The following is a 16349-nucleotide window of genomic DNA, read 5'->3' on the forward strand; positions in this document are numbered from 1 at the left end:
AGCATAATCCATAAAAATATAATGGCATCAATATTTTATCTCATCATTGATCCAACAAGGTTTGGATACATCTCTTGGATACTCCATCATCACTATGATACTCCAAGAAATGTGAGTTGTAGAACAATTTCATGACTCTCTTAGGTGTTCGCTAAAACTCGTAATTCAAGTATTTCCACCATGATCCAATCATAGATATTTGACTTTTTTATTACGATGATTTCCACTTCATGCTGAAATTTATTTGAATCCATTCAAATGTTTCAAACTTCTTCCTTATCGAATATATCCACATATATATACTCAATTCATTGTTGGAAGTTTTCATGAAGTAGAAGAATCTCCCGCACACAACTATGCCCAGTGAACCACATACATCATCATGTATGTTTTCACTAAGTTAGCTGCCCGTTCAACTCTTGGCCTATGAACGGTATTTTAGTCATTTTCTTTTAGAAAAGATTTGCAAGCGCCAAATGATTCAAAAATCAAATGACTCCAAAAATCCATTTGCATGGAGTTCCTTCATGCGTTCTTCTCTAACATGACCTAAATGGCGGTTCCACAAATAAGTGGAATTAAAATCATTTGCCTTATGGCATTTTAGCGTCAGTGTTATGTATGTGTGTTTCACCATTAAGATTTATAATAACTTATCCATCATACATGGAGTAATATCATAATTTGAACAACTCATTGTTTTCATTTGACCAGAGCAAAATAACAATTATTAAGTTCTTTATTATAAATTATAAGGGCTAGATAGAATGCCAACGATGAACATAATAACACTTTATTTTTGTTCCAGACGTGCATTCCTATCATATTCCTTGTTAGTCACTTAGGCCATTGTATTCTTGTATTGCGTTGTTTTGTATGACACTTCATACCAACCAATATGGTACTAATACCCAAGAATTTCATTGTGTGGCCAAACTAGGAATACAACCATAACATGTATATCATGTATATACACCTGAGCTAGACTTTCTAGTATTTTCTTTTCTTTCTGCAAAAATATCTTTTGTAGTTTCTCTTTTAGCTTTCCTCATTATTCAGAAAACACTTCACCTTCAATAACTTCTAGGTTTGTTGGTCAAATACCAATAACCTTGAGGTTCTTACTTTGAAGTTGATCATCATATGACAAGTGTTCTAGATTTCACTATTAGTAACTTTGTAATACGATGAACAATTTCACTCATAATTTTATCCATTATGATGACTTTCCGAGACCATGTATGTACATGCTAGGCTCGTAAAGTTCAACCTTAGTATTCACATGTGAAAATCTGGCTTGCACCCGTTGTATGCACACGTAGAATCTATAACACCCGATCACTTCATGAATATGCGAATATCGTTAGTGCCCCAATAGTTGGAGCATTGGGACGCCTGGCATCTTCAACCTTCATACATTCCCATAAAACTTATGAGTTTATGTAGTCTCACCAAATTATATTCTATCATCTTGCATTAAGGTAGATATCACATATATCTCATACCGTGCTTATTTCTGAAAACTAAATTTTCAGCTCCTTACTTTTCAAACAGATTTGAACTTCAAGTTTCACGGAGACAAGATGACTTTAGGTACTAATTGAAACCATAGCTATTTTGAATCAACAATGTGAGGTTTACTAAAACTTTGCAATAGGACTTAATCATTTCTTGATTCTTTAACAATACGGTACCAGTCCGTAAAGTTTCTTGTCAGATTTTAACAGTATTTCTATCTCAATTACAAGACTAGCGCATGGTAGAAAACGGATGCCAATACTACAAAATTAATTCAAAATACTACTCAGACTATGTTTATGATAATTAGTTCATGTTTTAATATAATTACTAATGAACTCCCACTTAATACAACATCCCTCATAGTTGTTAAGTGGTACACGATCCACATTCACTACACCAAAACCGATTATCACGTGAGATGATGTAGCTTCAATGGTGAACATCAACATGTTGATCATATCATCCATATGACTCATTTTCAACCTTTCGGTTTCCGTTGTCCCGAGGCCATGTCTGTACATGCTAGGATCGTCAAGCAAACCCAAGTATTCCGCGTGTGCAAACATGGATTACACCCGTTGTATGTGAACGTAGAGTCTATCACATCCGATCATCACGAGATGCTTCGAAACGACGAACTGTAGCAACGGTGCATACGAGGGAAGAACACTTTATTATCTTGATATTAATGTGAGGGATCATCTTATAATGCTACCATCGCGATCTAAGCAAAATAAGATGCATAAAGGATTAACATCACATGCAATTCATAATGTGATATGATATGGCCCTTTAGTCTTTGCGCCTTTGATTTTCATCTCCAAAGCACGGACTTGATCTCCATCATCAACGGGCATGATCTCCATCATCGTCGGCGTAGCGTCAAGGTCCATGGCGCCGTCTTCATGGTTGTTCACCGCATGTAGCAACTATTACAACTACTTTGAAATAATACTCAACATGAAATATAAAGACAACCATAAGGCTCCTGCCGGTTGCCACAATACAATAATGATCATCTCATACATATTCATCATCACATCATGGCCATATCACATCACCAAACCCTGCAAAAACAAGTTAGACGCCTCTAATATGGTTTGCATATTTTACGTGGTTTAGGGTTTTCAAGTAAGATCCAATCTACCTACGAACATGAACCACAACGGTGATACTAGTGTTGTCAATAGAAAGAGTAAATTGAATCTTCACTATGGTGGGAGAGACAGACACTCGCGAAGCCCCTTATGCAATACAAGTTGCATGTCGAGCGTGGAGCAAGTCTCATGAACGCGGTCATGTAAAGTTAGCCCGGGCCGCTTCATCCCACCATGCCGCAAGATGCAAAGTACACGAACTAAAGACAACAAAGCATCAACGACCACAAAACAATTGTGTTCTACTCGTGCAACCAATCTATGCATAGACACGGCTCTGATAGCACTAATGGGATTCGTAGCATAGAAAACAAAAAAAATTCCTACCGCAAGAATGAAAACACAAGCCAAGATCCAATCTAGAAGACGGTAGCAACGAGGGGATCACGAGACTAACCCTTGAAGATTTCCAAAGCCTAACGAGATTAGATCTCGTGGTGGATGTAGTCGATCACTTGCCGCTTGCAAAAGCGCGTAGAAGATCTTGACCGCTTGCAAAAGCGCGTAGAAGATCTTGACGGTGCCACAATCGGGTAGCACCTCCGTACTCGGTCACACGTTCGGTGTTGATGCAGACGACGTCCTCCTCCCCGTTCCAGCGGGCAGCGGAAGTAGTAGATCCTCCTCGGAATCCCGGCAGCACGACGGCGTGGTGGCGGTGGTGGTGGAGAACTCCGGCAGGGCTTCGCCTATGCGTTGCGGGAGTAGTATGTGGAGGAGGGGCGCTAGGGTTTGGGGAGAGGGATGCCTTGGGCGCCGGCCACAAAGGGGGCAGCCAAGGTTGGAGGCAAGAGTGGCCGGCCACCCTCCCCTTGTCCCTCTTTTTATAGGTGGAACCCCAAGAGTTGGATCACAAGTCTTCGAATAAGACCCCAACCCAAAACTTGCCATAAGGTGGGAAACCTACCCAAGGGAGGAATCCCACTCAAGGTGGGACTCCCACCCCTTCCTTGGGGGGTTGGCCGGCCACCTAGGTGGAGCCCACCTGGGACTCCTCCCCTTTAGGGTTTGGCCGGCCATGCAAGGTGGAGTCCCTCCGGGACTCCACTTTTCATGGTGATTTCTTCCGGACTTTTCTAGAACCTTCTAGAACTTTCCATAAATGCACCGGATCATTTTCAAACTTGGAAAATGACTTCCTATACATGAATCTTATTCTCCGGACCATTCCGGAACTCCTCGTGATGTCCTGGATCCTATCCGAGACTCCGAACAAAACTTCTAACTCCATTCCATATTCCATATCTACTTAAACGACATCAAACCTTAAGTGTGTCACCCTACGGTTCGCGAACTATGCAGACATGGTTGAGACTTCTCTCCGACCAATAACCAATAGCGGGATCTAGAGATCCATAATGGCTCCCACATATTCAACGATGACTTAGTGATCGATTGAACCATACACATACGATACCGATTCCCTTTGTCACGCGATATTTTACTTGTCCGAGGTTTGATCATCGGTATCTCTATAGCTCGTTCAACCTCGTCTCCTGACAAGTACTCTTTACTCGTACTGTGGTATGTTGTCTCTTATGAACCATTCATATGCTTGGAAGCTATTTAGACGACATTCCACCGAGAGGGCCCAGAGTATATCTATCCATCATCGGGATGGACAAATCCCACTGTTGATCCATATGCCTCAACTCATACTTTCCGAATACCTAATCCCACCTTTATAACCACCCATTTACGCAGTGGCGTTTGATGTAATCAAAGTACCCTTCCAGCATAAGTGATTTATATGATCTCATGGTCGAAAGGACTAGGTAACTATGTACCGAAAGCTTATAGCAAATGAACTTAATGACGTGATCTTATGCTACGCTTAAATGGGTGTGTCCATTACATCATTGACATAATGACATAACCTTGTTATTAATAACATCCAATGTTCATGATCACGAAACCATGATCATCTATTAATCAACAAGCTAGTTTATACAAGAGGCTTACTAGGGACTCCTTGTTGTTTACATAACACACATGTATCAATGTTTCGGTTAATACAATTATAGCATGGTATGCAAACATTATCATAAACACAAAGATATATTATAATAACCATTTTATTATTGCCTCTTGGGCATATCTCCAACAGTGGGATCCCAAGATCCCCCACACCAGATCCCAACTTGGCTGACCACCTCCGGAGGAAGAAGTCGCCGCAGCCATGTCCGGGGCTGCTGCCTCGACACCTAGATGATGTGAGCGCCGCAGTCCTTTGTTGCCTCCGGACACCGGCAGTCCTTTGTTGTAGGAGTGGGAAGGGCGTTGCCTTGCAGCCCTGGCTGCTCCGAATAGGGCGCCCCGCCGCCGCCACGCCACACAGCCTTAGGCTGGCAACACCTACAACAGCGGCGGAGAGAGGGGAGGAAGGTGGGGAGGAGCTGGAGCGGTAGACGTCGGGATCCCCGGGAGGCGCGCCGCTGCCACCGTGCGGGGACGTGTGGTTTAGGTCACGTGCGTGGGTTAGGTATACTTTTACCTATTCCTGGATCAAGTTCGATAAGATTCAAGTAATAATTTCTTGACCTCAACGTCATTAATTCAAGTATTCCTTGGTCTTTAGTGCGACAAATCACACTCCACTTAGCCAATCGATATTTCCTTCTCTCACTATCGCATTGCCAAAAGAATATTTACCAGAAATAATCTAGTCATTTAATGACTCCCTTTTGGAAATCGGAAGAACGACACAGTACGATGTTACTTAGTACTGAGTTGATAAGAAAAAATCTTCTTCCCAAGCATAATAACTTGCCTTTTCAGGTGGTTAATCTAATTTGTAATCGCTCCTCCACTAACTTCCATTCAACGTTTGTAAGTCTCCGATAATGAATCATAATACCAAAATATCAAATAGGAAAACAACCTTACTCGCAGCCAAAAAAAATCAGCAAACAGATTTGTGTTGTCTTGTGCCACATTAAAAAAAAAATCACTTTTACATAAGTTTATATTTAGACCCCATAGTTGCTCAAACGCTGAGTAAATTAACGTCAGGTTATTTGTCTTTTTGATGTCATGTTCCACAAAGAGTATTGTATGGTCGTCATATTGGAGATTGGATAATCTTTCATCGACAAGATGAGCAACCATTCCTTTAATTTTTCCATCCAGACTTTGCGCGTTTAATCATGACGGCGAGCATATTAGCCACTATGTTAAATAATATTGGTGATAGTGGGCCACCTTGATATAGTCCTTTCTTTGTCTGGAAGTGTTTACCAATGTTATCATTTACTTTAATGGCTACACTACCTCCCGACACTAAGCTATGAATTAAAGCATGTCACTCTTTAGAAAAACCTTCCATTCTTAGAGTCCATTCGAGGAAAGACCATTTGACTTTGTCATAGGGTTTTTCAAAATCAATTTTTAAAATCACACCATTCAATTTGAAACCTAGTGAATGTCATCCGTTCGAGACTCATCGAAAGAGAAGTTGCCTTCCTCGGGTGTCCCAAACAAAACCATAACTAAAATTTGTAATATATGACTTCAGTTGCTCATGACCCTCGATCGTGGCCTCATCCTGCGTCAGAGATGGAAAATTTCTTTAAATGTCTACCGTTGGATTACTATAAAAGTATCTTGTGTTCGCATCTCCTTCTAGAATGAATTGGGCTTTGGATCATTGATACAATTTAAACTCATTCTCGTGTAGCATTCTTGCTAATTGTGCATTACATTGGCTTTTATGCTCAATTTCATGCGTAGAAAGCGTATGAACTTTCGCTAGCTCTTTGAGGTCATCAATAATTTACCAGAGTAGCTGCTTTTCTTTTTTAAGTAAACATGTTATGTGGCGTGCCCAACCACTAAGGTGTTTAAGTGTCGCAAGTATTTTATTACTTCACCTCTGTATTTTTTTCAATAAAGCGATAGATTAGACCATTTCCTAGGGGATCCACCCAGGTGTGCTGCAATTTCTTCTACTATTGAGGCTATCTGCATCGGCTAAAAGTAAGAAATGCACAGGATTTTTACAGTTTTCGCCAGAAAGCTCGACTATCTCCACCCGGGTGGGCGGGTGGCGAGTGAGTGCGTGCGTCCTTGTCTCAAAAAGATGGCACTGTGCTGTTAGTCTGGAGACTCTAGTATAAAGTAAGCATGTCAATTCAGCTCCATCACTTTGTTATACCCTGCTTCCGTTACATTCTCCATTATCCAAAACTGTCACACAATTAGTCAGAGAAAACTCCTAGCACTTTAGCACACACTGATCATCATTAGTAGTATATGACAGTTCACAGCGCGACACACATCGAGTTTTCTCGTGGCTCCAGCTAGTTCCACACGAAGAGTTACCAAAGCCGGCCCCCAAGGCCCCAACTCCTATCTACGTAGTAGCAAGTGGTATTACGAGTAGTTACCCGTGCTACCTCACCTCACCTCCAACTTCCTCTATAAATTCGCCCGGCCGAGCTCCGAGCTCACAGAGCCGGACACCAGTCACTGGACAACATAGCAGCTTGAACGCTCAAAGCATCGGTCACAGTCGATCAAATATTAAAGCTTAGCTTTTACTTGAAAGATGAGCTCTGAGGAGGAAGAGAGACAGCTGTTCCCTTCGTTCCTCTTCCCGGAGAGTTTCCCGGCGGACGCGGCCACGCCAAACTCCGGTAAGTCTATCCGACTACTCATCAAACAGCTATCGTGCTATGTGCAGCTGCAAGCTAGAGAATACTGGTTAGCTAACCCGTAACGTGTTGTTGATTGTTTAGGTGGCGAGCAGAGGAAGGCCGGCCGGCAGCGGCGGAGGAGGAAGGCTCGTCAGGTGGCGGAGAGCGATGGCGACGACGCTGCGGCGAAGAAGCGGCGTCTGACCGACGACCAGGCACAGTTCCTTGAGATGAGCTTCCGGAAGGAGCGGAAGCTTGAGACCCCGCGCAAGGCTCAGCTCGCCGCCGAGCTTGGCCTCGACACCAAGCAGGTGGCAGTGTGGTTCCAGAACCGCCGCGCCCGCTACAAGAGCAAGCTCATCGAGGAGGAGTTCTCCAAGCTGCGCGCGGCCCACGACGCCGTCGTCGTCCACAACTGTCACCTCGAGGTCGAGGTATAGTTTTTTCGATAAAGGGAATATATTAATATCAAAAAGATACCAATTACACCCAGCCTCTGCAACAACGCACCACCCTAATGGCACTACGGATGCACACAGCCAAAAAAAAAGGAAAAGAAAACTAAGAAACAAAAGTCCCGCTACAGTATCTCGGGCCTAACAACAGCAATACATCCACCGCCAAAACAACACCTGAAATACAGACTCTCCAAAAACGACGCCTCCAAGAAGGGAACAGTGCTCTAACAGGCCGAGGTATAGTAACACAGTGGAAGCTCATTGAGGAGTTCTCTGCAGACTCCAGCTAGCTAAGCTGTTTCTGTTGTAGTAGTACTAACATGTGCATATATACATGCAGTTGCTGAGGCTCAAGGAAAAGCTGGCCGAGACAGAGGAGGAGAAGGGCAAGGTCATGGCTGCGGCGGCGACTGCAGGCGTCGGGGCCAACAGCCCGAGCTCGTCGTCGTTCTCGACGGTGACGCACAACGCCGCGATGGTTGACCAGTTCGAGATGGAGGATGCGGAGGCCGACCTCACCTATCTGAGCGAGTACGACTACAACTATGTGATGGACTTGGCGGCCGGCGGCTACCTTGGAGGCGTCTATGATCAATTCAGCTGATTTGGATCTATGGATAACACGACAGTTCTAGTTTAATTACTACTCGTAGCATGATCGAAGTAAGTATGCACGTAGCAGCAGTAGTAGCAAGTAAACTCAGTAGTATTGGTGGTAGTGTCATAGGTCGACCAGGACCCACTGAGAATCTTCCCAAGCCATGTACATTATTAATTGGTAATGTTCGCAAAAGTACTTCCTCTGATCGGATTAAATTGACGCAATGGTTGCGATGACATCAACTATACATGTACGTGTTGTCGTGTCGATTAAAACCGATTGGGGAGTATTCATCAGCCTCTTCCAACGTTGCAACTGACAGCAAAAACAAGCACGGACCTTAGACAAATCAATGTCTGGTGTGAATCCGCATTTTCGCCCCTAATCGCCGTAACCGGGTAAGAGAGAAAGAGCCAAGGCGTAGGGCAATACGAAAGCCCTTATGTCACAGACTTGCATTATTGTATAGGAAAATTATACGACACAGGTAACTGCCTAGAGAAGTGAGCCCCTGAAGCAAACAAGGTAGCCGCGAGAAATTTCCACCACCTTTCAGCCGTTCATCAAGTTGTTGTTAACTAGGAAGCTAACTATAATACCCTTCTAAAGTAAGCACAACGTGATGGCCACGTTTCGCCTAGCCATGGTGCGTGATCTCCTTCCTTAAGCCTCTCTCACACTGTCACGGAAAAACTCTTTCTTTAACCCTCACACTGGGGTATATTTTATCCAAAAGAGAGCCAATCAGCCTCCTCGAGGGCGGCATCCCGGTGTGTGCGCGCGTGCCAGCATATCCTGCTTTGCTCACACGTTCATCCCACATTTTGCACATGTGTCGATTTTGGGGGGCAGCTAGGTCAGCAAAGCAAAGACGCGACCATGCCATGACACGTAGTTCTAGAGAACAACTTGTGTGAGCCTTGTGGCGTGGACGAAGCTAATGTCCACAAAGTTTACATAGTTTGTTTAGTGATGATGAGCCTTAATTAGCTTTCGCCTTTGTCTAAATGTTCCGAGGTCCCCTACCCTAGGAGCGAACCACGACACATCTTTTGTTTAATTACTCTTCTAAAGGAATGGCTTGGGATACTCTTAATGAGTTACAATCTGTGGTTGGTAGTTAAGCTTTAGCAATTGAATTAGGATTACTTTATGAGAAGGGAAAAGAGAACAATTTTAAGAAACTCTTATGGCTTAAAGCATGCCAAATGTGTGTCAGTGTATGCTCTCCCTAGCTTGGGGTGGAAGCTTTGTGTAGCGATCGCCATCCAATGGGTAATATTGGCATGATCTGGCCTCCCTTAAAATGTGGCACCTTCCAGGGAAAGCTAATGTCCATGATTCAAGTTGAACTTGGCATTAGGGGCTAGCTAGTTCCAGTTAAAAACAAAGCCGTGATTTTACACCTGTTGATGGCCGGTGGCCCCGATGCACTCTACTCCTACTACTGAGGTTTGTTATACATGCATGTGTCGCACCTTAAGTGATCGCCACTCGTAGGTTGAAACATACGTACTCCCTCTATACCAAAATAGTGCCTACACGATTTTTTAAAAGTCAAACTGGATAAACTTTGACCAAATTTATTACAAAAAATATCAAAATTTATAATCTTAAATCAGTACCTTCGGATTCCTCATAAAATATATTTTAATATGGTATAGATTAGATATTGTAGATATATATAATTTTATCAATAAACTTAGTCAAACTTTGTGTAGTTTGACTTTTGCAGAAAGCAATGCCCACTATATTATGCATGAAGGGAGTACAACCTACTACCATGTACTACATCCGTTTCAACGAATAAGGTGTCATCGTTTTACGAGTTTTTTGTTTGACTAAGAATTACTTTAAATAGATAAAGATTGTTTGTATGAAATTAATATCATTAAAAAGTGTTTTTCAATACGAATCCAACGATACTATATACATATAATATAATCAATTTCTATGGTCAAAGTTCATCTTAAAATAGGCGTGCGCCTTATTTCTTGAAACGGAGGTAGTAGGATCGAATGGGGAAGCATTAGATTCAGTTAACATGCATGCATGGTTCTAGACTTCCTAGTACTTCGGAAAATGCAGATATAAAACATGCATATCTTTGGTGTAGTAATCGCCAATGATATCCTCAATTAGGCTTTAGGTGCAGTAGCTACCACTGTAACAGCAGATTACGTGACACCTTGTTTGTCGTCTCTTGATTCTTGACTAACTGACCTATCATGGAGAGATACAGTGACTCAACCCCCAATCGATCAGTCATGGCAAGATACCTAGTGTGAAATTAGCTGCACGCGCCTGGTCGTTGCCTCTCGGTCGTTACTCGCGTGTGCCAGCTCACACAAACGGGAGTACCAACGAGAGGTAATGACCAGTGCGCAAGCAAACGATCAAGTAGACGATCTAAATTAGCTGGTGAAGATTGATTAATTCGTAGGGCGACACGCCAATGACAAGGAGCAGTAAGAAATTTGCACTAGCTAGCCCTTCGAGGACGAGGAGTGCGTTGCCGTTTGGTATGCACATGCACGCCAGGAGACAGCTACCCAATCGGAAGCGTGTCAAATTAGTGGATTTGATTTCAAGAGGCCTAGCTAGCTTATCTTTGTTGCAAACAATAATCATACTCCAGTAATACTGACCTTGACCACTTGTTTGATCGAAAAAGCATTGTTAGATTACGTGAGGTAGGACCATAGGAGCATGTGTCATAGCCCTAGGTTGTGCCCCGAGAAGATTAGGTTCGGTGGCGGAGGTCGTGGAAGTGGATTAACTATGATTAGTGAGTAATCATTTGCTTAACTAATGATGTTGGGATTCCACAAGTTGGAGATTGGCAAACAGGAACAGGAGGTGTCTGAGGTAAGGATGACACCATGTAGTTTAATGACAATGCAAAAGCCAAATGTAGCTTGATTAATTTACTTCCTTCGCGATGGTGTGATTCTTTGTGGTATGCGTGATGCCAAAGGCAGCCAAACTGTGGGCTTAGAGCATCTCCAGCCGCGTCCCCCAAACCGTCCCCCAAAACGCGCCGGATCGAGCGTTTGGGGGACGTGTTTTGTTCGTGCCGCGTTTGGGGGACGTCGCTCCCCAGCCGCGTCCCCCAAACGCCGCCCCCAAACATTAAAAGTACTTTTTTTGGCTAGAAAAAAACTATTTACTAATATTCAAATCGGTTGAACATAAACAAATTATATATAAAACTTCGGAAAAATATAATTAAATACATATAAACTATCTACTTCTTCTTCGCTGATGGCCCCACCTCGTCGTCGTCATCGCGGTGGCACTTCCTGCTCGTCACCTCTTCCGAAGAGGCGGTGTCGGCGCCCGACGCGTCGGAGTCCTCCTCGTCGTCGGCGGTGCTCGTCGGCTGCGCCTTTGCCTTTGCCTTTGCCTTTGCCTTGGCCTTGGCCTTGGCCTTGGCGGCCTTGGCCTTGGCCGCCTTGGCCTTGGCCGCCTTCGCCTTCGCATGGGCCACCGCCGCCACCGCGTCCTCGCTCTCTTCTTCCTCCGCGTCCTCCTCCCAGCCCAGCCATTCCTCCTCGCCAACTGGCGGCGGGGAATCGTCGCCGCTGCTCGGCGTCCTGGCTCTCTCCCACCAATGGCGCCAGCCAGCAGGCTTTCCCTCGCTGTAGGTGTCGGACGGGAGCTGGGAGATGTAGCTCATCGTCCCTGGAGGTGTCGGATGGAGGCTTGGATGAATGGTGGCGTACGTACGGCGTACGTACGGGTCTTATTGAGCGCGGATGAACGGCGGCGCAGAAGTCGAAGAGAGCAGCGGTTGCTCTTCCGAGGAGTCGGCGCTCCATTCCGGCGGGGTTGGCGCGTCGTCGATGCGGTTGCCAATGCGACGGTTCCGCTTCCTGGCAACTGCACCGTCGCTACGTATGTGGCGGTTGAGCGTCCGAGCCACTGACGGGTCGGGCCCGCGCCTCCTCGCCTCTCATTTCGTTGTATCCGGCGTGCCCGGTGCGTCCCCTGTGGGACGGGGACGGGCTCGGGACGCCGGACACCGTATCGGACCGCGCCGGACAAAAAAGGCCTTTGGGGCGCGCGGCTGGGAACGTTTTTTTGTCCGGCGCGCCCCAAATCGCTTTGGAGGACGGGACGCGACTGAAGATGCTCTTAGCTAGCATGCATGCGACATCGAATCGCTGGACGGGAAATGGTCCACACATTTATTTAGCATCTGTAGTTCTAAACTTTCGCCAAAGTACTCTTTAGTAGTTCAAGTGTCTGAAAACTCTCCCAAAATTTGGAACAGATAAGTAATACCATGGCTGTTGAGAGGAACTGATCGATCATGAGACTTACTGTACCCTCTACCCTGAACAAAGCTGTGTGATCCATGATCCTTATCTGATCTCCAAAGCATGATTGGGTGATGGTTGATGTCTGAGTGAGGTTGGCTGCACGTGAAACGCCGACTGGCTACCTTGGTCAGGTCAGGCCGGCGCTAGCAGGCCAGATAGGTCCAATAAAGCCATGCCGTCGTACCACATGATATGATGGTTAATTGGTTTCCTGTCAGAGCTGGTGATGGCCACAGCGTACACATGTGCATGCCATGCTCTGATTAGTGATTATTGAAGTAATTTTCATCTGATAGTTAAAGTAAAGGGTGGTCTAGATTTGGACTACTATGGCTGTATGCTATCAGTCTCCTCAGCCTCTCCATCAATGCACAAGTCTTTCATTGCATTATTTATGCGAAAAGTGACTTTGGCACATGAGCTAGATTTTTTTTAAAATATTTATGAGATTCCAAAAAATTTAAGGTTCAATCTGCACACACATAAAAATCTTCTGAATGTACTGTAAATTTTTTGGAAGAAAATATGTTGTATTATGAACTATATAAAAAGACAAATTTCTGACAAAACTTGTCCCTATACAGCCATAAATTTGTTTTTCTTTAGCTAAAAATACAACATATTTTTTACCGAACTTCGCACGAGTATTCATGACATATGCATGTATTCATAATTTTTTTTTTATGATTTTTCAAACTTAAAAATACAGTTTTCAAATATTTAAAAAACTGGGAGCACTGGTGCTCACGTGCACCAAATCTTCGTCCTATGCGAAAAGAACATAGTTATAAAGTTGTACAGCTCATGGATGACAGAGGGTGTACATAAAGATCAACCAGCTAAATAAAACAAAAACAATGCTCTTAAGCATCACGTAAGTGTCTAACAAGTCGTTGACCACCTTGGTTCTAGATAGCCCGTGCAACAATCTCCAGACGATTGCATCTAGAATCCATATGTGCATGTTGCGTTTCTGGTAGCAAGTAAGACAATTCGTGGATCCAGAAAGTAGCCACACGGATAATCTGTAGAAAATGAGCCGTTCCGACCTTGTTAAAAATCATATTATTTCTACACTTCCACAACGTCCATACTAAAAGCCTAAAGCACATATACACATAAGAGGTTTAGTTTGCTTCTTAACTCTATTCAGTCAATTACCAAACCTATTGATAACATTGGCAGGTGGAGGAATATTAAAGAGGGAATTGCGCCGGACATACAAAAAGTTGTCATTCGGGTGCAGATTCATACAAGTTCTTGCAACTTGTGATGCAGTGGTACAAATAGTTGTCATTCGGGTGCAAAAACATACAACACCAATCAGAACCCGACATTTGTCCGCCACGCTGGCTCAGGCTCATCTCAAAAACTTTAGCAGAAAACCCCCTAGATCTCACTCAATTCACAATCAGTATTTCCTAACCTTAGGAATGAAATCCCCAATTTCCTCTTCTTGCGGCAGGCGGTGACCCCTAGCTGGCCGACGAGCTAGGCGACGAGTAGGACGCCGTGGAGATTTCGCTCGCTCTTCCCAACTTAAATCTGTTTGGCCACATGTTGAATTTCCTTTGCACTTTGGCTGCAAATGCCTGCAAATCCATCTTCTGATTATCTCTGAACTCATCAATAAAGTACTGACTGAGAAAGGGAGCTGTCAAAGCCTTGAGCTCCCAAAGTCGCTCACAAGTGTGTTCCCCATGGAACTTCCTCACAACAATTGCCTCTTTCCGGGCATCCTCTGACACATTTATCATCTAAAGGCAACCTTCCTCTGCATCACAGTGTGCATCTAGCCTGGTAGGTTCATTTCTGCTCTTCCTCACCTTAACTCTTTCATTCAAACTATATGCAGTTAATGCTTTTCTGAATTCTTTCATCGAGGAAAATAACATTCCTACTTTGAAGACTGGTTTTTCCATGTCTACTTCTGGATTGAATACCTTGAATTTGTACTTCAGTTGCTCATGCTGCTTCTTTGTTAGATTTAAATCTTCATAATCAAGCCCACCATCATCATCCTCCTCAATTATTTCTACATGCTCATTGTTGTCATTAACATCCCTGTCAATATTATCTAGAAACAGGTCATCATCACCATCCTCCGCATCATAGTCACTATCATTAAGTTCAGAGTCAGTCTCATCATCATCATCTCCATCTGTAACATCTTCACTGTGAGTCACTGCTGCATATCTACTTGCAGATGAGCTAGGAATGTCCTGGACTTGAACCTCTACAGTACCTTTCTTTGCTGCATGTGGGTTAGCGAATGGGAATGGAATATGTACAATTAATTCTTCTATAAGACCCTTTAGGAAATTTGTGTGATCCACCATCAGGCACAAATTTTTGTCATCCTTCACAACAGCTGTCATTGCAAGGATGTGAGAATCTGTCTCAATGCAACAAAGGCCATCTGTAAGATCTTTCCCAGGAAGGCACCAATATATAGATGTCTTGGCTGTCATCTAATGCCCAGCTTGCCTAAGAAAATCTTTAACCCATAGAAGTGAAAATGTATCAGTAGAGCAATTGTCAAACAAATCCACACTCCCACTTTCATAGCACAGATTGTCCTTCAGTCCACAAAAAAATCCGTTGTGCACCAATTCAATTGTAAACTTGTCAGGATCATCTGCTCAAAATTCAAGCAAAAAGAGTGAAATTTAGTTTCAATAAAATGCATTGATTAAACACACACAAACACATAAATATAACTCTGGTATTAATCGATGTACTGGGCGAATGATATATTGCTCTGTCGAAACTGAGTTCCAGAGATAAAGAGTTATTCCAGAATTTTTTTCTGTAAGCTTAAATTTGTTTATTGACTGACGGAACATCCTAATCCTGCTTCTTAGTCCACATTTTTCCGTCTCATGGATGCAACTTCTGTAGCTCTTCATCATCCATGGTTTACTAGTTCCGGTCACAAGCAGCAGATACGACACTACTGCTTGGGTCAGGATCAGATTCATCTACTCTGAATAATTCTTTTCCTACAGCAGATGAGAAACACCATCCAAACCCAGATCAGCTCATACTAGAAACCAAACCCAGAGCAGTCCATACTAGATAACACGACACCATCCAAACTCAAGATTCTACAAGATTCACTGGGGAAATGATTCCTACACACTACCACAATCAAATCATCTTGTTTCCGTTGAGATAAACCTTACTAAGGAATAAATGCGGCAGAACCTCTGGCCGTGCTGGAAGAGGATGCTCACCGTATTGTGGAGGATCTTCGCCCCACCCGCGACGGCGCGGATCATCGCCCATTGTCACTTGGTTGACGTCTTCGCCTCCGCTGCCTCCCTCTGCTTTTGCGTCGCCTCCAAGCTCGCCTAGTTTCTCTGTATACGAGGAAAACGATCGTGCAGAATAGGAAACTTCCCACTAACGACGCGGCGCAAGGTACAGAAGCAACAATTAAGCTAGGTTTCTGAGCGGCGGTTTTCTGCTAAATATTTTACGATGGGCCTGATGGGCCTGAGCCAGAGTGGCGGATAAATGTCGGGTTCTGATTGGTGTTGTATGTTTTTGCACCCGAATGACAACTATTTGTATCGTTGCATCACAAGTTGCAAGAACTTGTATGAATCTGCACCCAAATGACAACTTTTTGTATGTCTGTATGTCTGGTG

The 16349-nt window shown here is 43.8% G+C and overlaps 1 protein-coding gene across 2 annotated transcripts; it reads left to right on the forward strand.

The window, feature by feature from the left end:
- The first annotated feature begins 7086 nt into the window (after window positions 1–7086).
- On the forward strand, window positions 7087–8613 carry LOC127297137 (homeobox-leucine zipper protein HOX12). 2 transcript variants are annotated; one of them, XM_051327416.2, is made up of 4 exons: window positions 7087–7312; window positions 7415–7746; window positions 7852–8007; window positions 8111–8245. In XM_051327416.2, the coding sequence occupies exons 1-3, from the start codon at window positions 7225–7227 to the stop codon at window positions 7996–7998; spliced, it is 567 nt and encodes a 188-aa protein (XP_051183376.1). In that variant the 5' UTR covers window positions 7087–7224; the 3' UTR covers window positions 7999–8007; window positions 8111–8245. The 2 variants fall into 2 exon arrangements, with proteins under 2 accessions (XP_051183376.1, XP_051183375.1); XM_051327415.2 differs by lacking the exon at window positions 7852–8007 and having other exon boundaries at window positions 7113–7312; window positions 8111–8613.
- Window positions 8614–16349: the final 7736 nt, after the last annotated feature.

Source organism: Lolium perenne, chromosome 4 (genome assembly GCF_019359855.2).
Source record: "Lolium perenne isolate Kyuss_39 chromosome 4, Kyuss_2.0, whole genome shotgun sequence".
Lineage (NCBI taxonomy): Eukaryota > Viridiplantae > Streptophyta > Magnoliopsida > Poales > Poaceae > Lolium > Lolium perenne.